The sequence below is a fragment of the Liolophura sinensis genome, chromosome 1 (genome assembly GCF_032854445.1).
Source record: "Liolophura sinensis isolate JHLJ2023 chromosome 1, CUHK_Ljap_v2, whole genome shotgun sequence".
Lineage (NCBI taxonomy): Eukaryota > Metazoa > Mollusca > Polyplacophora > Chitonida > Chitonidae > Liolophura > Liolophura sinensis.
The window spans coordinates 25,492,782-25,518,989 of record NC_088295.1 but is presented as its reverse complement, the minus strand read 5'-3'; the positions used below and the strand labels follow the sequence as shown (position 1 = coordinate 25,518,989).

Below are 26,208 nucleotides of genomic sequence, written 5' to 3'. Positions count from 1 at the left end.
CCTAGTGAATCTGCAAGCTGCTTTAGTTATTTCAATTGCTCTAAGAATTATTTTTCATGTAATTCAAAGAAGTGTACAAAAACAAGTAAATTAAAAATATTACATTCTTTTTCATGTAGATTTACCAACAGAATGCTACATTTAGCATACTTTTCTGAAAGTCAGTATAACCAGAACCAATACATTTTCAAGGACAAGGAATGGCTTGTCAAGGTCACAGAAAAGCCTACTCTGATACAGTCATTTTAAATCGCACTGAGATTCTAACTCCACCCTCAACTGCACCTGACTGTCAGATTTAAAATAATTATGCCAATGATGGTGACCCTTTTAAAGCCACACACTTTTTCACTGCACACAGGCAAGATTCTATTACATCTCAAACTATCCAGTCTGGTTTTACTATGTAGTGGCCAATAATTATGCATGTAAAGACTCTACATCTGACCCTGATACATAAAACCAAAGCAGATTTGTACAATGTAGATGTACTTGTAAAACGCAGAAGGATGTGGATTTTTTGAACCATTGACATATTCCAGAGTTGGTCAACTGTTCTAACAACACCTGATATACCTGGTAATCAAATCGAAACAGAACACAAAATGCAAAATTTATCCTATATCAACTTAAATGCAAAACTCAGTCAAACAGCTATGCAATGAACACTTGCCTCAGCAGATGTACTGAAAACTCTCCAGAGTAAACTACTTTTATGTAATGCCAACTTCAATCCAGTTTTAGTATACAGTAGCCTTACATCTGACTATCAAACCTCGAAGCACCATCAACTTTAATGCCGACTTACAATGTAATGGTGAATGTAAGCCAACTATAATGCAAAGTTTATATGCATCAGACTATCATGTTATGCAAGCCCACCAAACCCAAATCTTGTTTTACAGATTGGCCTCAGACTACCTTATGCAAACTGGAGTCAGACAATACTGTGGTAATGACTGGGCCAAGCACAAACTAGAGTCTAACTACATTATACACTGTAATGTGATGCCTGACTAGACTATGTAATGCAGACCTGAGTCAGACAATACTGTGATGTGGACAGGTATGTGTCCACTGTCTCATCCAGACAACAGTCTAACAATAATGTGATGCCTGACTACACTAAATAATGCAGACTAATAAGGGATGACTACATATAGTATATATCAGTCCATGCCATGGTGGGTCAGTTATGTATAGGTGCCTATCTAGAGCTACTGTTAGTTAAGACTGTTGGCACATGTGAGTTGAGGTAAGTGCTGTTGACAAGCAGAAATGCACAAAGGTAGAGAGAAGTGACTTGGAGGATGGTACAAGGCTACCAGCTGACGTGGTACTTACACCATAATGCCCATGCCGTGAACAGTGCACTCAACACAGTCACACTGATGTACAGGACACTTAATGGCTCAGAGAGTCACAGGAGAGTGCAGTATATGCCGTGATACAACAAGAGCATGTACAACATGTTTGTCATGTCTCAAACTGTACTGTACGTGTGTATTCAGCCAACAAACTGGACAGGAAACTTTTGCATTAGGACAAATAAAACTTAAATTAGTAACATTGTGTTAGTAAAACAAACCAATGGAATGGAATATAACTTACTTGAGAAGTTGCGTGTAGCCAGCATAGTGGTAAGAATGGCACCCTGAAAACAGACAAAGAAGCAAAACATTTAGTGTGGGTTTTAAATCTTGCACAGAACTGGCTACGAACCCAACTTTTAGTGTTCACCCCAATCACCATGTAGGAAAATTTCTTTGATTTTAGTCGACTGCTGGATGTAGAAATCCTATGGAACAGGCCTTCCTTATTTCCATGGAACCAGTTGAATGGAACAAATTCTTCAAGATTAACCACACTCAAACTATCCCACACTTGTTTAGACATCTACCATCATATGGGACCAAGGCCAGGGGCACATTCAAGAATAGAACAAAAACTGCTAAACCATGGACATTATGATCAACATTTCTAACAGACACATACTAGATAGATATTTCACGATGTCCATGTAGGCCAGATCCTTAAAATACAGGCAGATGTAAGCCCGTCTTTCTGACTACACAGAAGTATGTGAGTTATGTGTTTTACATGACAATGATGTCAATTTTTCAATGGTGTCTAAAAAACATCTAACAGTAGCTCTCACCAACCATTAATTCTTGAGAAATATACAAATCCTGAGCCAGAAATATCACGACAGTCTGAGATTCCTTCTCCACGTATATATATATACCCTCATAAACCAAGACACAGGTTCAAGACTGTATGCAGTTTGACATTTTTGACATCAACACTACATTTAAAGTCTCTATACAACCATGGGATATCCGAGATTAGACAAATGCATATGAAAGGTAATAGTGTATGTTGCACAAAAAGTTTTGTTGAAATAGAACTAAACTACAAAGACCTTGTCAGCAGGTGTTCCTCAAAATGACCTAACTGAAAATTTGGTTCTGGTCAGTTATTTGTAGAGTAATTAGTAACCAAAACCAGAGAAATATATCTAGACAAAATGCCAGTTCTTGCATACATATATAAGATGTCCTGTTTTCTTGACAGCTGTAAAACAGCACATATTGTTTTCATGTCTTAGCCTCAAATGTGTTGTTTAAAATCTTGAGACAATATAGTTCTACTGTATATAGTGAAATACCAATTACATCCTTTTTGCAGGAAGAAAAAAATGAATACACATGTGTAATACAAGCATTTCAGCTCTGACAACACAGTCACCCCTGCCAAATAAAAGTGTTCTTTTTTCAAGTCAAATATCATTTTCTAGCTTAGATTATGAGGAACAAGAAGTTGTTTTTCAATGCGAGTTGTCCAAACATGACGGCATCTGCTTAACAAAAACCAGACACTTTACAACATCACTTTCAGTGAAAATCAAAAATCACTCTGGAAATAGACAAGAGAAACAAAGCTAAATCTGCAGATCAAACACTTCTATTAAAGGGACTTACGTTTATAAAAGTATTTTCATGTATACTATGGTTTGTAATGCATTTTTATTAAGTAGAATGAAGTCCTAGAGTGATTTGCCTGCAGGCGAATTTCACAAACTGTAGGAGAATCCTAAAGAATGTAACTAGTAGTAGGCTTGGAACATGCACTTAGTGGTTTCTACATTAATGTACTTGCATTTCAATATACTGAGTTTACTGTCCATATAATGTTGATCATCTGGGTAGCATTTTTGCAAATTTGAAATTCATAATCATTGTTACTCTTCATACTACATGTAGCTACAGCGTTACAATGAATTACAATTGAATCATGCAGAAATTATTTGATTTGACACAACACACATGGACAGTTCTATGTCTATGAATCAGAAACTAAAGCCTTAAACTGCCTGAAGGTATATTAAGTATACTTTCTGGATGGCTAAACATATACGTGTACCTGCAATAGCTAATTTAACAAAGGGACCTATTTTGTATTCATAAAAGACGTCAATGAGTAATAAAGTTTGTGAACAAATTGCTAAGACTGTGTTCCCAGAACAATATTTATAGATGTCAGGATAACACCATAGGCTGAAAAAGTCAGCAAAACTGAGCCATACCACACGGTTACAAATCACGTCATCAACTTCAAACAGGTGAAGAAAGATGGCAAGCAGTAGCTCCACATCACATTTCCTCTCTTCACAAAGAATCCTAGCATTCAGTATCTTACCTATAGTGATATCTCTTCTCCACCGCACCTCACATAGCAAGGATTTTCCCCAGCAGATTTGGTGGGGATACTGACTTTCAAAAATTGCAAGTTTAAGATAGGTATACTGCTCACACAGATAAGCCTGAACAACCTGACTAGCAAGGTTGGCTGAATCCCATGTTCACCCAGCTGTAACTCCAACCCTACCTACCCTTGCTTTGAGGCCTTAGTCCACATCACAGCAACCTAACACCTCTGCCATTGTACACCATCCTATCCACAAGCTACATAAGTCAGTATCATTACAGTAAACATTCTAAATAAAACATCACCATAATATCAACACAGACAACATCGCAGTGAAACTCCTTCCTAGGTGTACATAAGCAACACTTCAAGTTACATTATCATATCCATACATCTTAAAGGATTTTTCTCTCAATGTGCAGATTACGATGTGAAAATAACATAACAGTAAAGAAAAAAAATTTCAGCTTTCACTTTGCGGGGTAAAAATGGCTCCAAAGTACCGTTTTCTTTTACGGCCTCAGAGGTCAGTGCGGAAATGAAGTAGCTTGCAGCAGTAACATCAACAATGATCCCTTTTTATAAAGAACTCTGGGGGGACAGGAAGAAGGAGTGTGAGAAACAGACCAAATTGGAGCTGGGGTAGGGGCACGGAGGGTTGAAGGAAGATTGGTGACCCTATGCTGGCAAGGAGAAGCCACACAGTGTCTCAGTATGTCAGCTAGCACACACTGTGTACATGTATATAGGGCTATAGCAGTCAGCCGACAATTAGTGAACAGAGACCAACATAAATTTACACATCATGGAACACACATTATTCAACATACAATGGTATCAGTTTGAACAAAAAATCTGTGATCTTTTAATACAGGAGTTTGACAGTGACTGCTCAGAGCATTCTGATCCAGTCACTTGGAGAAAACATGCATCGTTTCATTTTCCTTGTGCATTCTTGTTGGTCAAATCACAGTAAAATCAGAAGAAGCTGACGCTCAAATCATCCCACTCTTTTTGGAACAGCTAAAAATGGCATAAGAAACCATCAGGAAATATTTATGAATGAATGCCTAGTTTGCTTGAGGAAATCTCAGTGAAAAACAAAAGATGCCAACTGATCAGTTAAATGGACTCATGCTTGTCAAGGCTCTCCGCGCTCGGGGTGCTTCTGGGATGTTAACTGAGCTACGAGCAAGATCAACAGTGACGTAATTTCCCAAAAAAACACCCACTGGCAGAAAATATGCATAATATAAAGGGGTAATTAACAGGCATAAAAATACCACCGAAAATGAAAATTTTAAACAAAAATTTTTCGTCATAATTTTCTTCATTTGGCACAGAAACATAACCTTTGTTTTCGAGTTCTTTTTCATGTATCCTTTAACACTGCATTAATGTACCTGATGCTTATAGATACATCTTCAAGGACACAATTCATGCAGTGCAAAATCCCGCTTCAATGTGGATTGTCCTAAATACTATAACACTGACACTTGAAGAATGGTCTTATCTGAAAAGCTGCAAATCTTAATATTATTCAGAGAGAACTATGGGGTGCAGAGAAATAATTTGCACAGTTTTATCAAGGTTGCATCAAGTGACAAAGAAATGATTATTATAATAATTTTAGACATAAATTCAACTAATAAAAGTGCTTTAGAGGTTCAAAAGATCGGTTGATTTACAGTACTGCTTCTACATTAGGTACATGTACTGTAATTTCCCACAGAATAAACTTCCACATGATATCTTAGTGAGCGAGTGAATGAGTGCTTGGGGTTTAACGTCGTACTTAACAATTTTTCAGTCATATGTCACAAGATCTTATTCAATAATGAATTAATTACAGTTTTAATTTATTCAATTTCAATCCAAACCTTCAATCCACATCTTAGTCAAACAAAACAAACAAATGAATCCACATAAATAAATTACTGAATCATACTCTCTCCATGACTGACCATGCGCATATCAATTCCATGCACCTGGGTTTTGGACACAAGTGACATAATCCACGTTAGTCATTGAACACTCCATATTAGCAAAGTACCTGGATAGACGAGTACAAACTTTGATTGGTCAATGTGGAGGTGTTGTTCCATTAATATTCGCATCACTTACACAGAGGCAGGGTGTCATCTATAGAGTCTCGCATTTCCAACGAACTAAAAACTACTACTGTGCTTTCATTGATCACCCACAAGTAAACTATGGACAGTCACATTTACTGCAAAACCAGACCTCTGCCAGGCAGAGGGGAGTTCGTATTTTTCACCTGTATTCACCTTCCCACTTCATTCAGCCACAACAACTTTACAACATGTTGCGGCCTATGATACTCATTTTACTTCCTTTAAACGTTCTGGAATATGTTACACAGAAGGCTGTGAGCCTTTGCCTGGGAGAATAACTATTGGGAAATTTCCATCTTTCCCTCCAATGCATGAGACACAATGATTTTCTTTTGTGCCTGTCTTTGTAATCTTTAGAGAGAGTGTTTTACAGGCAAGGGTATTTTTCATAGTCCTGTATGAACGAAACTGTCTCATGGTGAGATCAGTTTCTCTCTTTTGCCTTAAGTGCTGACACTTTGTCCAGGTCACGTGCCTTAAGACGGTCACGTTACTTCTACACGCCCGCTGATTGGCTACTTTCAATCAACTTGACTCAACTTGTTGACAAAAAATACACATGCACATTTCCGATTCAACAATGTTGGATGGTGTTGACTGTTGTTGAACGAACTTAAAGAACCTGTCCAGACTACTCAACATGGCTCAATTTCAAGCTCACTCTTGTAGAGTCAACAAAAGTTGGGTGATGTTATAGAGCCTGGACGGGGACATAAAGATTTATGCTAAACTGCTAGCTCCTGAGTTGTCTACAGTGTAAGTACTTCCTGATGGTTGATACTGATAAGATAACACCATTTCAGCATTAAAGTTCACTTAGGTTTTGTCCCTAATGATTCAGCCACCACATAAAGTCCGGTCCAACATCTTCAAGTACATGGCTGTGATAACATCTCCACACTTGCATACACCAGATACAACTACTGATGCATCACCCCCAGTAGAGTAGACAGACAGACACGACTCATATGCACACATATACAGTAGAACTATTCAGAAACTGGTTCCCTCTAGCTGTGTTACATGTGTTTCCCTCAATGCACATGTACATGACATTAAATGTACACGTACATTATGACCTTAATTTCCAACATTAATGTACATTAATACACAGTGTATCTGTTCAGACAGTATTATGCTTATAATTCAATCACTGTCTCCTTTAAAGACAACTATCCTAGATGACCATAAATTTTGTACATGACTAAATTTGCCAATTTTTCCCAATTCTGTGAGCACTATTGATTTTAGAAAGGGGTTTGAGGTTTGCTTTAAACATGGGATGATATTCTGCTACAAAATTTTAATCTTCAGCATCAAAAATAGTATTTAGTGACAGCTGCTTGCCTCTAAAAATGCACTTTTGTTGGCGAAGAAGTACTTAGGACAGACAGCTAAATTTTTCAGTCCAGACAGCCCGAAAAACCCTTACATACCATTTACCATCCTACTTAGTACCAGATTCATTTAAGCCCTGAACAGATCCACTAGTTTAACTCCGTAAACGAAGATTTCTCCTGTACTGCTCTTTTGAATGAAGTATATGTACTCACTATAACTACTGGTAGAAAAATGCGTACCACTCCCTTAACATACTGATTGCCATGCTGAACATAACACACCAACATCCAACTGTTAAATTTAAAAGAATTTTAAATTTTTCAAAATCTCCTATAAACAGCTGCATGTAGGACTTGTAAACAGGCTATGGTTATTTAGCAACAATTGTCAGCAGTCTAGTTTGTGAATGGTTAGTCTAGTCTATTGTCAAGTTTGGTCTTCGAGACCAACATTACCTATCAAGCACACCTATAAAGGCTCAGACATATTTCAGATGATCAACATTTTAAAAAATGCCCACATATATGATAAGGCCACAGTGACCTATGCGTACCCATTCTAGTACTAAAGTATTCTACTGATTCCCAGAATACTCACCCAAAAATAACAGATTGCCTCCCATATTCTCTGAATAATTTCCAGAATAATCATCAAGGGATTGTGACTTTGAGTACTGGGAGCCCATATCTGCAGAAAAATAGGTCACAGTGACCTAGTTTTCAGGAATGAGGAGTGTTCCCCCTCCCACTCAGCTAAGACATTGCTATCAAGATTTTACAAGGTCAAATTCCTAAATTTTCATTATGTATTAACTTTCCCAAAAGTCTAATGATTGTCACAAGGATGAATAATTTGTGATTAGAAAGTAGGTCACTGTAACCTTATGTCAAGAGATAACTACACTTTTTTCTGCCCCATGTGAGGGACTAAGGGTAACAAACCAAACTGGGTCAGAGGTGTCAAAAGGTTGATTGACATGGGGCAGAAATCAACACTTCAAATGAACAGAAGTAACAGAGCAACAGCTTTAGCCAGTCAGTGAACAAGGGTAGCGACAGGGGAGTGAGTTCATAAGTCTGCACAAAAGGTTCAAACTGTTAAAAACCTGTTATGTTAAAGATGTTTTCTTGCAGGTGGGTGTCTTCATTTTTCTAAAAGAAATTTCTGAAAGTTCATGCAGTCTGCAGACACCAAAAACTCACTACTTTGATTATATGTGTCTTCTTATAATATTTAGTGTTTAATGCGCTCCTTTTGAGCTATTAAAGCATCGAGACAAGTATAACTGAACTAACAGGATTATCGTTGAGCCCTATAACATCACTGCAACACAATCAACAGCATGCTTCAAGTGCACAATATACTGTTCGGAGGGGTAAATCTTTATCCACATGGCAGGCTGCAAAGGTTAGGATGTACTGGGGCAGGGTGAAACAAACAACTTCATCATTCCAACTAGAGGTCAATAATTCATGAACAAACCCACCGGTGGGTAAAGAACAATCAATTATAAAACAGAAGAATGGGTGCAAGTTTGCGTTAAAAGCTCAGAACAGCACATGATTAGAGTGAGTTAAACTCTGGTGCTAGCAGAATGGTGAATATATGTACATACCCTTCACAGTCCATGCCACTGACAGGAGAGGCACAAGCCTCAGACTATACACAATAAGACAGTAAGGAAAGGTTAGTGGGTTATACATATGGTGTGAGCCAGAAGGACATAACACTAGCTAATCTAGTACAGATGAATCCCATCATGGAGGTAGACCAAGCTAGGTGGAGGCCACCAAGAACATGTTCCTACACACAATACGAACAGCTCGCAGTCCTTCTTGGTTATGCACAACCTTTGCTGCTGAATATCAGAAATTATCTTCAACACTACTGATCCACAACCCATATGAATAGATTACCTTATACTATACATCTCAGATCTCTTCTTGGCTAATAAACACCTTTGAAGCACAATGCTAGCCTCGATTTCAACCTGTTGATCTACAAGTATTATAAATAGTAGTGTTCCTACTTCCATGCTTATATCAGTCTTCTGAAAAGCCTGATTGGATACAAACTACATGTACCTCAAAATGGGAAGTTCTCTTTAATTTACTAATTTTTTTTTTTTTTTTTGAAGTTCATGTTGCAAATATAGCAAAAATATTTGAAACGCTGAAAATCTTACATATTTTCGAAGTTTTGCTTTCTGAAGGGTCAAGTAGGTTGGATGGTTTTTGGATGACATGTAAGATAAATTTACTCTAATCATAAAACTCACAATAATGCAGGCCACCGTCAACTCGTATAAATGAAATATTCTTGAAAACGGCGTAAAATGCCAATCAATTAAATAAATAAATTCCAAAACTACAACTGAGCGAGGTGAGACAAGATAGGAACAAATACTGCATGCAGGACACTATATGAACTGATGTACATTTAAACACGAAGGTAGAATGTTTAAACCAAAATAAACAGTTTCTGCACATTTTTTATTGCACAAGTACTTGGTGTACTTTGACAAACTTTACAGTCTAGTGTAATAAAGAAATAACTGTAGAGTGACATGTACAATTACCGTACCACAATAGTTTTCCAATGGTCCACTCCACCAAACCGTTAAGTTGTGCGAATCAGGTCTGTTTTGTGCAGTACATGGGCATAGTGACTGCATGAGCCTCTTCCAGATTGTTGACCCACATGCTTATCAGATAACCTCTCACATAACAGGATTATGTGGTTATAAGTTACACTATCCCCAGAACTCCTGTTTAATTGATAAATCTCCTTAAATCTTTTGAGCAGGGCAACCCAGGAATATGTCAACCAGGTAACCTAAGTATACTGTGCATTTCAAACATAATATAAACTGATTTATTCATTTGATAGTGTCTTAGCGATTTACTCAAGAATATTTCAATTAAAGCAACTGCTGAAGATAATGTACCAAAAGTAAACCACTGGCCTCTGACATAGTGGCACTGAGGTGTACGTGACATTGGTGGAATGCAAAAAGATCCCCAAGGAACTTTCACAAGAAAAAAAAAAAAAAAAAAAAATTACTTCATAGTTCAATGAGTGCTGTATACCGTTTCTTGCCACCAGCCACAAGGGTGTTCTCAGTCCATGGCGACATATCAACAAACAAGACACATCTCAAATGTAGCCAGTTAGTAATAAACTAATATTTATTTACCAATATTAGCAGACTCAATCGACTGGACTGCTTTTCTTGTCACAGCTTACTCGCCTCTGACCAATGATTTTGGAGTCTCAAATCAATCTCACACTGGTTCTTCTGCGGCTTTAAGTCAGCTGAATAGGAAGGTGCCAGATGAGGGGTAATGGCTTACCCTCGCCACTCCAGTTCCCATCATACACACCTGACCACCGTTGAATAAGTGAAACATTCTTGAGCACAACATTGAAAACACAATCAAATAAATGAATAAAACAAATAAAATAAGGCCCTGAACCCACTTCTCTTCATATACAACTTGTTTTGAGTGAGTCCACACCTTCTCCTATGAATGTTTTCATAAACGTGCAGCCTGCATAAACTAGGGAATGCTTACTCCAATCTTATCATAGGCATGGCATTACACAACTGGTGTACAAGCAATGGCTAGGAATTAGAGAAAGTAAAACCCTAGTTTAACTGTCTACCAGATATTTCTTATCATTCACACGACATTTCAGTGTGTTTTTTTGTGTTTTGTTTTCTTTGAAGAAATTTTGTATTGCTAGCTCACAACCAGAAAGATGTCCTGTTACTAGAGTTGTGGCTCAGTTTCTCAGACTCTGACAAACTAAGAAGTCTAAAGACAGCACAGAACCTAACGGTAACAGCATCTTGGCTAGCTTTACTTTCCATTTGCACTCAAAGATACAGTGTCACTGGTCTCACATACAGGCCATTCTGAACAATACATACATCATGTCCCAGTCAAGGCATGTACATGGGCTGTGCAGAGATGGCCGGGCACATGCCTTGACACTGTGAAAATGGTACATACCATTCCGAATAAAGATAAACATGGCAGGCCATTTCATGCAACAAGGCCCTACAAGAAACAAGGATTGCCAACAAGTGCTCCATAGCACATACTGCATGCCGAGGGTAGATTTTCTTAATCATGTAGAAACTTCTGAGCAAACCAAAATCAAATAACTACCAATAGTTTAAATTTATTTCACTACAACAGAAAAGGAAGATCACATCACCCAGGAAAATCTCAAATGCCTACGAGCTTTAAAACTGTCCATCACCAAAAACTTCAAAACAACAAAAAATCTGATTCCCAAGCACATGAATGGTACCAACAGAAATCTGCAATCAAGCTTCTATCCAAAACGTTGTTTATCAGGGATTACAACACTGGCACAGGTTTAATCATTCACAAAATCAAGTCATGATGCAAACACACCAGAAACACAAACCAGTTCCCAGTAAGTTGACAATATATCAGATTACATTCCTTCAGTCACTGACTAGTAACAAAATACTACAGCATTACGTATAAATATATATACAGAAAGTCTCTGAACTTTACAATAATATTTTAATACATTTCACAAAACCACATCAATGTACACCTGACCTGCCAGCAATTACCTGTACTTTGATTTAACTTACTATCAACACATTATCAAAATATGGCAGATTTTTACATGATCTTTACAATAATTAAATACAAAATCTCTTGACATAAACAATAATTTTAATGCTTAACGAATTCTTGGGATCACTAATGAAACAGTTATTTTAACCACTTTTTTGCATCCTTTTATTATCCAACTTTTTTTTGCAGTTTTAAGCTTTGTAGTTTCCAAACCTTATACTGATGTTGTGTTTCAGAGCCATGGTAGGGACAAACGGGGATAAAATCAAATCAATATGAATGTCAATTCATTCCAGACCAATGCAAACCAAATATAGCAAATGTAGGCACAACACCCGGGTAAATAAGGGTATCCAAGACTGGGGGTGAAGTGAATATGCTTACCTTGAGCTTCCGTCGGGCATTGAACTTCTTCAAGCAATCTACTGTCTCTTGTCTGTGTACTGCAGACGCCACACGTTCTCTCTGCTATAAGACAACACGAATAAAGATCACCGTGAATGCATTTAGGGAGGGTGGGGCAGGCATGCAGCAGGGACAGAGTTCTACATGACATATTAAAATACAGCTGTTCACGTGAGAATGACAATTCTAGCACAAAGCAAAAAATATATTCTAATCAAAGCACTTTCCCAGCAGACAACAGTACAGTACATAATTGATAAAAATTCACCAACAGGTGTATTTGTGAATGCAGTCAAGTTGGCAATTAGAACATCCTTAGAATATCTACCTTATGGTGTACCAAACTCTCATTCCTATTGGAACATTTGAAAACAAACAGGACTTAGGAATTTAGCACACAGCAGAGTGTGAAACAAACTTAAGGTAACGCATACTTGACCTGTAAAAATGAGTAAGCAATTGCTTTTTAGAATGATAAAGGTATGTAGCAGCAGCTGGAGTGTCCATAAGCTGCAGCTAGAATTATGTATTTTTCTGACGCCTCTATCTCAGGTGATTATAAAGAGTGCTATGTATTGATCGCTCTGGGAAGACCCGTCCACATCAGCTGATGGGACTAGTACAAGCCCAGTAAACACTGTCTTGTAGCTACAACACTGCAGCCCGGCCGTATTGATCTGGCCAGGTACCAAGCCCAGGTATACACTGATTGCTTAATAACCCTTACCCCTACTGTTACATCAGCATAGCAAATCAGCTATGTGTACACTGTTTAGGTGCAGGCAGATTACCCAGAACAGCATAGCTAGTACATTGGTAGCATGTACATACTTTGTCTGCAGGGAGAATGCTTTCAATTCTATCAATCAACAGCTGTCATGCAATAACATGTCTCATCATTACTTATATCAACTGAGATAAATCAACAAGAATTTTAGTATCAATTTCCATATAATGTATATTAAAACGTACAATTAAAACATGGCACTTCATTCAGTGGAACATGATAAATAACTGAACATATTAACATCAAAAATCAACTTGAAACCATTCACACCAGATCTTGCACCTATTATCTCATTACACATTATACATGTTCAAATTACTTCTTGCAATAAACCATTCATATTCCATTTTGCACCTGACAGTCCATATGCACGTGACAATCCATATCCCACAGAAGTAATTGCTCGCTCTCACACTTGCAATAATTTCCTCCTGACAAATATCAATTTAACACGCGTGTATATATCTCATACACAGTATAAGGCATTCTTGGTAATGATGGTACTTGATATTATGGCATGACTGCAAAAAAACTGGTGGTTGATTGTCTAGTGAAACATACGTGTAATTACTTCTATAACCTTATTGGCCTCTTGGATGCCTTGACAGTCCAGATAGATAGTTACACATCCACTACAGGCATTCTTAGAAACTCATCAAGATTTAGGAATTATTTCTTTCAAATCACTCAAAGATTTGAAATCCCGATAATCTTAATGACATTTCACTATTATCCATTTCTACGTATTCACAGGGGAAAAAACGTGTAAAATATGTACACAAGGCCATAAATGTCTTGCGGAAATATATAATTCTTCAATATGGCTGAAATCTAGAGCCGAAATATTCCTCAATGAAACTATCCTGATTTTCAAGTCTAAGTATTCTCCACGGATTACATGTGGGATAGCCTTTGATGTGATCTAGCTGCAGAGTGCTAACGGACATTTCCATCACAGTCAAACACTCACACACACACACTTGCATTTCCGTATGAAGTACAACTGAGATCAGAAAGGATTACGTACACAAATCCAAGGGTGTCGTAGAGCCTCAGATGCTGTAATCCTCTTAGCCGGGTTCACTGTTAACATACTGTTGATAAGATTTTTCGCATCGGGCGTGACTGTGTCCCATTCTGGTGAAGGATACTACGAAAAGATAAACAAAATATTTCACCTGATGGTAGGGAAAATTATTTTGAAAAGAATAGATTTACACACCCTTAGTAATATAACAAATCAACAGAGGGGACATATTTTTTATGTCAAAATTCTGAAACTCTTTGGAAATTACTTAACATAAACACAAACATATATTATTCCCCTAATTCCGCAACCTTTTCGCATATGAACTTGCAGTGTAATTATGCACATTATTAAATTGATTTGAGACAAAACTACATTAGTAGGATTGGGCAATTTCAGGGCTTCACTAAAGGTACAATTTTATCAGTATAAAGAGAAAAATATTTTCAGAATGTACTTGAATGAACACCTTGCAAACATATGAAAAAGGCTGAAAAATTACAGTAACAAATTAAACATTACTAAATTACTCATTACCAAATTAAAATGCAATAATTATCCCAAATTAGATACAACAAAATGCATCAAATTAATTCCAAGAAGACAAATGTCTTTTAATAGAAAAAAACAAAATGTGAATATATTGATTGCTTACATCATATGCTCCAGCTTTTATCTGTGCATATAGCCTATGTTGATCTTCATCCCAAAAAGGGGGATATCCCACCAGCAGAATATATAAGATCACACCTGTCAACAGGCACAAAATGATCACATATATAATAATTTAATGATAATCCAAAATTTGACAATGTAGTTAAAAAATGCAAAAGAAGAGAACTGCCTTTAACATGTTATTTCTTTTCACTTCAAAATGCAAAAATTGTTTATCAAGTATCATTTATACACCATACATGAGCTAAATGAGAAATTTCACACCTGAAGCCACACATGAGCTTGTTCTCATATGTTTCAGCGTATTTTTAGACCACTTCATCTATAAGCTTTTTTTTCCCCAGTTACATCGGTTTGACACAACAGTGACATTCCTTTGTGCATTGATGTTGCTGTTCTATTGCAAGGTAGTGCTACTTATCTTATTTCCATGAAGGTTTTTGTAACTGTTGTCAGTTAATTGCTACCACCATGTTTAGATGTGTGTTGAATCATGCAACAAAGGGACATAACTTTGCTGTTGTAAAGATGTGACTTAGAAACCCAGTATTTGTCTCCACAAATAACCTGAAAGAGCTAAAGTCTCATCTTACTATTTATTTATTTGCTTATCTGACTGGTATTTTACACTGTACTAAAGAAAATTCCACTAATATGACAGCTGGGCAGAGCTCAGAAGAAACCCAAAACCATATGCAGGTTGCTGATAGACCTTCCCATGTATGACTAGACAAATTACCAGAGGCTATTAAATGTATTTATAGTTGATCACAGTTTTATGCCATTCTTAAAAATTTCATCAATATGATGACAATGAGGTTTATTTGCAGAGGAACATAAAAAATAGTTTATTTTGTTTAAAAATAATTAAATAGTGCTGCCACTCACCACAAGCCCAGATATCTACAGGCTTTCCGTAGGGGTCTCTCCTTAACACCTCTGGAGACAAATATCCTGGAGTGCCAGCAAACCCTGTCAATAACAGCAGAAGAACACGTGGTATAAGTCACCATCACAATGTGAACCTTTCATTCACTTGTTTGCAAATGTTCAAAATGTACAAATTTTCTAAAAATGATCATTATAAGTTCCATGTTACACAGGATGAAAACTATTACCTACTATAATTCATCAAACTTTTCTCATGGTTGCAAGAAGTGTATTCAAGCATATTCTGCAGGCATTATTCTGTGTAGACTTATAAAATTATACTTTTCTTTAAGACTGCATACATACCAAACCATGCTTGCTGATCTCCTTGAACTTCAATGGCCAAGCCAAAATCTGCTAGCTTAACAGCAGCACCTTTAGCTTTGCTGGCTAACAACAAGTTTTCTGGCTGTAAAACAGTTCAGAGGTCATGGCAAAAACAGTTCAGAGGTCATGGCAAAAACAGATCACAGCAAGGCTCTTTACAAAATAGTCTTGTACAAATTACCAAATAAACAACAAACCCCACATTCTAAAGAATACAGTGCTATTATTATACACTTAATGAAAGACTGAGAAAGAGAAAACTGTTCTGAGCCTGCCATGCCAATTTACCACACCAACCACCAATACGTTTTATACGAATGGTGTTTGTTTTGTTGGGTTTTTCTTCTTTGTACTGAATCATTATTTTATGATCTGTCAACAGATTTACTGGATGGAAATCCACTGCATGCAATGTTTATAAATGATTTGCCACATAGTAATGTTAATGTGTAAAGGCCTAATGTATTTCAATGTTAACCATTTTTTTTTAAGTTCATCAAACCATGGCTCAATAAAAAAATTTGGTTGACAGGCATCAGAAAAAAATAATTCCAGATCCACACACAAGTTTTTCTGAACACAGAAAGTGCAAATACTCAGAATACTGGTGCTTGAAGTAGAAAATACCATTGTAACTGTTAAGATATTACAGGTGTGGAAGTTTTAAAGACGTCTCTTTCAAAACAGAAATCAACATGATCAAAACACATTTTGAAACAAGCAAGCCACCAGAATAATCACCACTTAGATTATAACGTGATCCATGTACTAACTAATGAAAGAATACCATTCAACAAAACTACCAGGTTTCTGCTCATTCACTCAGATTTTGTAAGAATTATGACGTCATATATAGATAGTTAGACTATAAAAAAATCTTCTGACGTTAAAATATTTTTGTATGGTAGGTATTTGGGACCATCTCTATGTAGGTATCGTCTTTGCATAATAATGTTCTAACTAAGGATATGATGCATGTCTAATAAATAGGCATGTATTTTAATGCAAATTTGTTGTTTATGTCCAAACACATGCATTTAATGTGAAATATGTTAATATTTATGATTATATTAAAAATACAATTATGATCAAAATCCAGGAATGCATTTGTAAGCTGGATTTGATTTTGATTTGATTAGTGCTTCTCAAGAATATTTCACTTACACGATGGCGGCCAGCATTATGGTGGGTGGAAACCGGGCAGAGCCCGGGGGAAACCCACGACCATCCCCAGGTTGCTGCCAGACCTTCTCACTTACGGCCGGAGAGGAAGCCAGGATGAGCTGGACTTGAACTCACAGTGACCGCATTGGTGAGAGGCTCCTGGTTCATTACGCTGCGGTAGCGCAATAACCAACTGAGCCACGGAGGCCCCTGTTAGCTGGACAAATATATTTATTAAGCATTTATTACCTCATTTATAACATTATTACGTAAAGACAACATATGCCAAGAGGTGGTCCTCTTATACCGCCCATGCACAAATTATTTTCAAATGCTTTTTTCTCTATGATGAAACTTAAAAATAACATTGAAGACCATATTTAAAACTAACTTTTCGCACACTTTCATCTGAACTTCATGTGATTCTTTTTGTTTTCTCCACCTTTAAGTAATTTAATGACATCAGAATTCTTCAAAGCCCTTTCAAAAAATAAAACCAAAACTACACTAACCATGCAAGGCTAAATCATCTCTCTTTGACCCATAATATCAGTATAGTAATAACACTTTACTCCATAACATCACTAGTTAATATTAACACATGATTAGAAAATAATTATTTAATTTTTCAAATACAAACAGCATGCACATACATTTTCTTAAAACTAATGAATATGAATGGAAATTCGTACATATCCATAAAAAGAAACTATTTTCTGCAGGTCTTTATTAAAGACAGTCATTTTATTATTATTTTTTTTTAATCCATGACTCTTTCAGAGCAAATCAGTGAACAATGTAGACAGGAAACAGCACACAGAAGAGCACTGCAACAGGGGAGGTAACTCACCTTCAAGTCTCTGTGTACAATACCATGTTGATGACAATAATTTACACTCTCTAATATTTGCTGCATGCAGTGACTGAAAAGAGGAAACAAGTTAATACTCCAGTAAGCAAGACTGCACAAACAGTAAGGCGGGTTACTAGTTAACGTTAACACCACCACGTCCTGCGTTCATGCTAGGGCCAGGCACAACCAACCGCGCACAACCCACCTTTAGATCACGGTGAATTATATTATTTTGATGACAATGGTTCACACCTTCTAAGATTTGTTGAATGCAGTGACTGAAACATCAAAGGCAACACTAATATGTCTACTGACTTATCTACAGTAATGTATGTGAGTGCAAACAATGTTGAGACACTGGCATCAACTGTTGCAAACGTGCGTCTGCAGGTGCTTATTTAATTTCAACTTTATACTACATTGTTGTTGAAAAGAAACTGCATAGTTCTATGATGCAGACTTATCTCCTTTCTGTTGACAAGCGCACAATTTTGAATTGTAAAAAGTCGAGTCACCAGAGAAAACAAAGGGGGACAAATACAGAGAACTTCAGCCGAGTCCCCAGTACCCTCTCCTGCTAATTCACCAAATACAGAGAACTTCAGCAGTCTGCAGTATCCTCTCCTACTAATTCACTCGCTTTTCAACAGTTGTAGCATATCAGCTCTTAGTCCACATATAGCAAGAAGGTCACTGGAAGTGGAACACTTAAACATCGGTGTACATGGAGCTGCCTAACACTGCACCCAATACCAGTAACATTCACACTGACAATAGATCAGTAAAGGCAGCAAGTCTTGTACTTGCTTCAAGAACGTCTGGATGCACTTAAAATGTCACAAGCCTAAACTACAACTATCAGTCTATATCAGAACCACACCACTTGACCTTGTGACCAATATCAAACAATCATAACCTGACCTCATCCCACTGCTCCATTACACTGACATGTGAATACTCGCCATGAGGAAACATCACACATTCCCACAGACGCCAACAGTAAACAATGTTCTCATAAACAGCATCACCTCAGGTGTTTGTTTTCCCTTTTGTTTCTTTGTTTTCTTGTGGTTGAGTGAACATGAGATTTAGTCTATTTAAACATTTTTAAACATGTATGTCTACTGCAAACATAAGTTAAGATCTTTCACATTTGACACTGTTTCTGGTTTCCGACTTGGTCCTAATTTTATGGTATACAAGTTCAAAATGTACTGTCTCAGACAGATAAATGGCTATAGCTCCCACTTCCACCCCCACCCTGTTTTGATACCCTAATCCACATGTACTATACACACGTAAATGTAAGTGTCAAGGCTGTTTATCTAGCATCTCCTTATATCAACAGCTGAAATAAAATGTAACATCATAAACAGAAAAATCATAATCATTTACATGTACTTAATAATTTCATGTCATAAATAAACCACTTTATAATGGAACAAATTCAAAGAAACTTACAAGCTGAAAAGTTTGTCTGAAAAAAAAATGCTGAGTACTCATCTACATATAATTACTTGACCCAAAAACAAAATATGTTCAAATATATCAGTGCTACAAATAAGGAGTATACATGCGTAAATACGCTTAAAAAATTAGAGGGTATGCTCCTAAAATTAAAACAGAGCGTACTGTATACATCCGAAGACTTGTGTGTACGCTTAAGTTCCCAAAAGCTAGCGTACATGCAAGATCTAAAGCAGACAGTTCTGTCAAAATTTAAGTAGATCTCCACAGCGAACCATGTATTCAACGTTCTCCACGACGTGTTAGTTTTCAGACACTGTAGGCTACATCAAAAGCTCCTGTGCCACCACCCACAGCCATGGAGAATGCCTGCCATGATACCTGTCTGTGACATCCCTTACCCTTATAAGGTGTACTGGAGGTGTACCATTGGGATGTAGCATATCTGAACTGAGGTGTATCTAAGGTATACTTTAGGTGTATGTGAGGAGTATCAGACCCCTAGTTAGCAGTTTATCGCGTCTCGCCATGCCTCTGTGAAGCCACAGGCTTTTTTGACTTACTGGACTGGACGCAGGCAATATATGTAAAAATATCCATTTTTTATTGTCAGTGGAGGAGCTGTATGGGTGACATGGTATTAATATTGACATGAATTTAAACTATGGCTTAAATTAGATCTAAATTGGTCTTGAATCGCAACATACATGAAGCCATCTCTAGAGAGGACAAGCTCTTGGGAGGATTGCAGACACAGAGCTATTATGGCTAGAATACTCATCCTCCATGCCTTTCAATAATCCTGGCTAGGGGCCTGTGTGTTGAAGTTGTACCTGAGGTACTGCCAATTATGTAAATTAGTAGCTCAAGTATACCTATGGTACACCTAAGTGGAGATGTACCCGGTAAGTATTAGGTAAAAAATATGATGCCTGAGGTGTATCTGAGGTATAGCTGAGGTACATAGCTTATAGGCAAGGTGGATGTACACTGTTTTCAGATTTTTTTTGATAGAAAACATGCTCAACAAACTTAAACATTGGCTGTATAAATTAAATAAATTTAAGTAAGTTTGTAAGTACATACTGTTCTTTGTTTGCAGTATCTGTAAATCTCGGCTGATTTACAACAACAACAACAGAAGTGATATTTACATTTACATGAGGCTTTCAAGCTGCTTGATCAAAATTTAGCGCTACTCCTTTTCTATGCCCTGTAGAATTGTTCACTGGAGTAAAAAAATATCACGAGAACTGCTACATGAGCAACATATGCACAGAAACACTTCAGATTTATACTATATACTGCCAATAATTAAAGCACAAAATAATAAATTCTCGTCTTCGAATATACATTTGGTTTTAGCCTACATCAGCAACCATTTTATCATGTTTTGACCGAAAGATGGCAGTTGTTAATAAGTTTGTATGGATCATGAAATGTTTAGATAGGTAAAAGAAAATTTATTTGTCGCATCAGGCATGTTACTATAGAAAAAACAACATTGCAACCCTTGCTATCAAAGCACAACGAATGAAAAGTAGAGTACCTGTCTATAATGAGTGAGTTATTGAAATAAATCCTCATACAGGTTGATGCGACGCAAACAAATGTATTAACTCCATTCAAATTCATTCCTATTGCAGAAGAGCTGAAATAATTACTTAAATCTAGAATGTTCTGACTAGTTGTAAAATTAGGACAATTTACATGTACTTTTACTTGTTTAGTCCTGTGTAACTACAAAGGAAAGTTGGCTGATGTTGGCCTAGAATACATGTATGCTTGTGAGTCCTTTTCTCCACCCCCTTTCACCTGATCAACTTCATGCTTTCCAGGTGTATTACTGGTAACCCAAAATATTCACGAGAACAATATAGACCATAGGAAAATGAAGCCGCTGAAGCAAACTGTCAGCAATGGCTAACTACGTTGCTCACATTTCATTTCCATCTCGTCTTTAGTGTCAGAGTGTTCTGTCAAGAATGAAGATAAAATCGTCTTGATCTTGCAAATGAAGCCTGTTTGGAGTTCGAACACGGAGCCTGGTTTGGGGAGTGGATTAGTCATTGACCCCTTCAGGGAGAGATTAGGACAGCTCAATTTAAACGAGAGTAATTTAGTGAGGATGTCTTGTGTGTAATCAGGGATCAAAGACATGCCTACTCTCCTCCAATCAAAGTCAACAGAATGTGGTCCACCAATCAGGCAATCAGTACCTATCACCATGTACTGGAATGTACCAGTATATTTGCACAAATTATACTCACCTAGCATCGGCTTCACTATAAAATTCCCTAGCAACAATATCTTCAAAGAGTTCCCCACCAGTAACCCTGGAAACAGAAAGGTAAAAAAAATCATTCCACTCTGTCATAGTAACTCAGGTGCAATTGTGCATAACAAGCCCAAAGCACAACGATTAAAAAGCAAAGAAATTACAGCCGCATGAAAATCAATATGCCAAAACCAGGCTTGAGTACTTCATTTTCTATGTATATTCAATTCGAGAGTTCCAGCTTATACACAAGTGACTCTTTGATGAAGCTTTTCAAGCAGGAAGAAGATATTTTGTTTGCAGTCCACAATCAATTACCTTAACAAACAGTGTGACCAAAAGAGCTTTCTTGCTCCTTAGCAATACATGTGCCTTACCAGTTTTATTAATTTACACCTGTGCCTCAGGGTGGGCATTAAATCCACCTGTCAACCAATAAATCTTATCGCCCAAGTTTATTCTACAATTCTCACCGTTTGGCAACAAGTACTTACTGTGTCTGATAAACAAGCATATGTGGCTGTGTGAAGTCTTGCAGAGGTAATGAGAACACGCTTTACACATAGTGTAGATAGCCATAAATGTTTAGCACAGAACTTCCCATAAGTTTACAATAAATTTAATCAACTGGAAACACTATTAACTTGAGGTCATAATAAGCCTGGCTGCAGGAGTAAACGAATACTTAACATGTCGATATATTAGCAGCCTTATTCACCTCACCAGGCCTTTATCCTTCTTCATGTTCCTACATTTGAACATGTATATACAAATGAGAAGACTCTTGTCGGAACAGTTTTAAAGCATGATACCACTTGTTTCAGCTTGCTTCTCACTACAGTTAATTTAAACCAGAATTAGAGTTCTGCAACTGCTTCATGTGAAATCGTTTGCATGTACATGAAGTGAGATTTCAGGATTTTTCTTTTCAATGGGTTAAAATAGATCATGTCACAATGTAATAGTATATAATCATAAAACACACAACTCTAAGAAACCATGTCTTCTTCTCGTAAGTTTGATATAATACACGAGCTGACTACATGTAACTCTGAAAACTCAATTTAACTTGATATTTTTACACTCGATCAAATAAAGGGCTGAAATATTAAGTCAAATACAGAAAATAAATTTAAGGTTTAGAAGGAAAAATGTGACTGAAAAGATACCTATAAACTGGCGCATAGCAACGCCATCATAATTCAGCAAAGTTTAAAAATTTGATTACTGAGGATCTTGAGAGGCCAGGATTTAATCCATCCTTATGATGCATTTGCATATTTTCATGATGCAATGCCTGTAACTCAATCACAAATCACAATTACTTCCAGGAGTTCAGAACATGTAAAGCAGAAAAAAGAATCCAATCTAACTTGAAGAATGCTGTTTGCTTCCAGTGAACTCTGGCCTTTAAGGAAGATTTGGTTACATACAGAAAATGTCAGCAGCATTTCAACATGAGATATCCTTGTTAGGGGTTGTCACATATGATTACAGATGAATTAATGAACTCTGTGGTTTCAGTATTGTGAAGATTATATGGAAGTAAAATGATAGTGTATTCCTTTTATTTTGGTCTGTTTTTTATTTTAAAGGAATTGTCATATTTTGCACTGCAAAACATGACACATTTCATATCAAAGAGTCGTTTAATTCCAGGGTTACCTCCTCTATGGTGATGTACCACAGGATCATCAGACTCGCATCATTTCTCAGCCACAGTGTAATGGTACAGCTCCAATCACAGAAGTCAGAAGTACCATGCTGAACATGTTAAAGGATGATCATTCTGTGCACCAGGGTTTTATTTTTTGGACTGCTGTGTAACTCCTTCTCAAGAATTTCCTTCTACACAAAAGTTAAAATCTGTATAACCAGGGATTCTTGACTTGCTGCTGACATTAAAGATGGACTTGAAAGTTACATGTATACCTTTGTTTAGTAACTGTACACTGTACTGGTTTGTTTGGCAGGGTTGCTATAGCTAATCCCAACTTGGACTGAACACGTTTGAGTTAAGTAAACAGAAAGTAACAAATAACAAAAAAATTAAAATATTGATTAGTGGATTGACAATTACTTATATGTAGGCAATTACATTTGAATGCATGTTACAAACAAAAAAAAATTAAGGTTCATTATAATAAATAAATTTAAACTAGTCATACTTTGGCTTTTTTAAAATACATGTATACATGTTGGTTAGATGGGCTGCTCAATAATCAATAGTAGTTATAATCTAGTTGTGTTAAAGAACTGTAATGTATCGAATGAATGAAGTCCAACATTGTGCTCAAGAAAAAATATACACATGTATTAACTCCCCTGACACCTGTGACAGAATGCTGACACCCATCCCTATGCAGCACTCTAGTTGTTCAGACCTCTGTACAAACAGGAGTTTTTGTCCAACAGCCAGTTCAGCTGGGTAAACTCAGTTAAATAGAAGATGTAATTAAACAATCACTAATGGACTGTTTTACCTTGGGCTGGACAGAAGGGTTGCGAGGCCTCCGTCAGGAGTGAGCGAGTGCTGGGGTTTAAGGTCATACTCAACAATTTTTCAGTCATATGACAACGAGACCTCCATCAGGAACATGTTTACCCGTGGTAAAGTCTGACTATAGCTTCTAGGCCCAGCTAGTCTACCTGTGTCCTATTGCCACCTGAGGTAATCCCATACTTCAAGGGCAACATTCTCTAGGGTACATATAGCTCGACATTAGGTTAGGATAACACATTCAGTTGAAAATCCCACTGACTGATTTCTCACACGCACTATATGTATGTGCCACCAGTTTTTAGCAATTTAGAAGTATTAGGTGTAATGACCAGAAAATTTCCAGAAACTCCACTTAAGATAGTTACAGGAGCATGCTACATGTATATTAACTGAACCTGAAATAAATCAACACACCACACGCAAGAGACGTAAGGTAATTTACAGAGGCAGGGTATCAGCGATGCAACATCGCCCTTGTGTCATTGTATTGTATGCAAAACCAGAGCTCAATATACACAGTTCTTTTCCAATACCACCCTTAACATTTACCTTAACACTAGTTCTAATACACAAGAGGAAGTGGTGAATTTGTAATGTAAACTAATTATTATGCAAACAGGGCATCAACACAGGACCACCACCCAACACACCCCCACCCAACACACCCCCACCCAGCCCCCCCACCCATCCCTCCCCTTCATGTAATTATGCTTCACAGATATGCAAAACCTGTACTGAATACATGCAGAATACATGCACCATTAACATTTACCTGAATACTGCTTAAACTGTTACTGGACAGCGATGTTAACACTTGAGATATGACATAAGCTATGCCTGTACTATGTACAGACAAGTTACACTTGCAAAACACACGAAGGTCCACATATATGCACATGTGGATGTGGAACACTCTCAGATGTTCTTTTAAAAATACTGTACATGTAAACTAACATCAGATTAATTGTTCTTATCGTCAAATGGTCAATAATTAGGTCAGGTAATTATACTGAATCCACTGCCTGTAGCAGAAAATGTACAGTAAATGAAAATGTTGATGGGTGAGTGGTTACTGACTACACTAATTATGAAGAGTCAGTCATGATGTGCAAGTACAGTTACCAATGTAGCCTACTGAACACAAGTTTATGAATCCCACCATCTGCAGGCATCAAGTGTGCTTGTTTTTATCATTTAGCAGAGATGTTCACATCAACATTATCCTACAACAGGTGTTTTCCTCTTCTGATGAGCAATGATGAGTTCTGGGATACTGGTTATGACATACTCAGTACACGCACATACAATTAACATTATTCCAACCCACAATGACATGCCAGCAATCTAGCTGATCAATAAAACAGCCTGGCATATCAGATAAGGAAATTTACTCCTCAGAAGTGACCGTTCTTAATTGATGCAAAAGAACACCTGTTTTACATGTATATCTACAAAAGTAGGGTTCCTTGCAAGCTACTATTCTCATCTAACAGATACAGCAAGGATGAATACATATCCTCACCAAATTTTCATAACTGTTAACACCACATCCAAAGAGTTGTGGAAAATTTATTGAGATCAAACCGAAACTTTTTAAATATACACTGTAATAGTGCATCTAAATGATGAATACTTACAGGCTTACAGAAACCTCAGAGCTGTCATCATATACATGTATGGAACTTTCAGAAAAAACTTAGCCAATTCTTCTACCAGGCTGATAAATTAAGAACATGTTGATAAAAAGCAGCTTTAATACATTTTCCAGGTAGAAATGTTACTGCTTTATATCACGTAGATTTGACGATAGGATTCAAGAGAAGCTGAAAACCGCCGAAGATAGACAGTTAACAAACATATATAGCATGTTTAAAGCAATTCAGGAATAATGCACATGTACTTACAGATCAAAGACTAAGTAGTGAAAACCTTCATCCTGTATACTGTCATGTAGACGGACTGCAAGACAAAACATAAGTGCATATT

The 26,208-nt window shown here is 37.0% G+C and overlaps 1 protein-coding gene across 14 annotated transcripts in view; it reads right to left on the bottom strand.

Moving 5' to 3' along the window:
* Positions 1–26,208, bottom strand: part of LOC135468718 (calcium/calmodulin-dependent protein kinase type II delta chain-like) — an 82,562-nt gene that overhangs the window by 14,183 nt on the left and 42,171 nt on the right. For 6 of the 14 annotated variants that reach the window (XM_064747119.1, XM_064747143.1, XM_064747183.1 and 3 more), the window contains exons 4-13: positions 26,127–26,181; positions 21,712–21,777; positions 17,972–18,044; positions 15,937–16,039; positions 15,589–15,672; positions 14,681–14,775; positions 14,026–14,148; positions 12,191–12,274; positions 7,782–7,871; positions 1,612–1,654 (exon numbers count right to left, since the gene is read on the bottom strand). In XM_064747119.1, the coding sequence (XP_064603189.1) occupies positions 1,612–1,654; positions 7,782–7,871; positions 12,191–12,274; positions 14,026–14,148; positions 14,681–14,775; positions 15,589–15,672; positions 15,937–16,039; positions 17,972–18,044; positions 21,712–21,777; positions 26,127–26,181 (816 nt within the window). Of the gene's footprint in view, positions 1–1,611; positions 1,655–7,781; positions 7,872–12,190; positions 12,275–14,025; positions 14,149–14,680; positions 14,776–15,588; positions 15,673–15,936; positions 16,040–17,971; positions 18,045–18,179; positions 18,253–21,711; positions 21,778–26,126; positions 26,182–26,208 lie in introns of all 14 variants that reach the window. The other 8 variants (XM_064747160.1, XM_064747200.1, XM_064747215.1 and 5 more) reach the window with 5 other exon arrangements.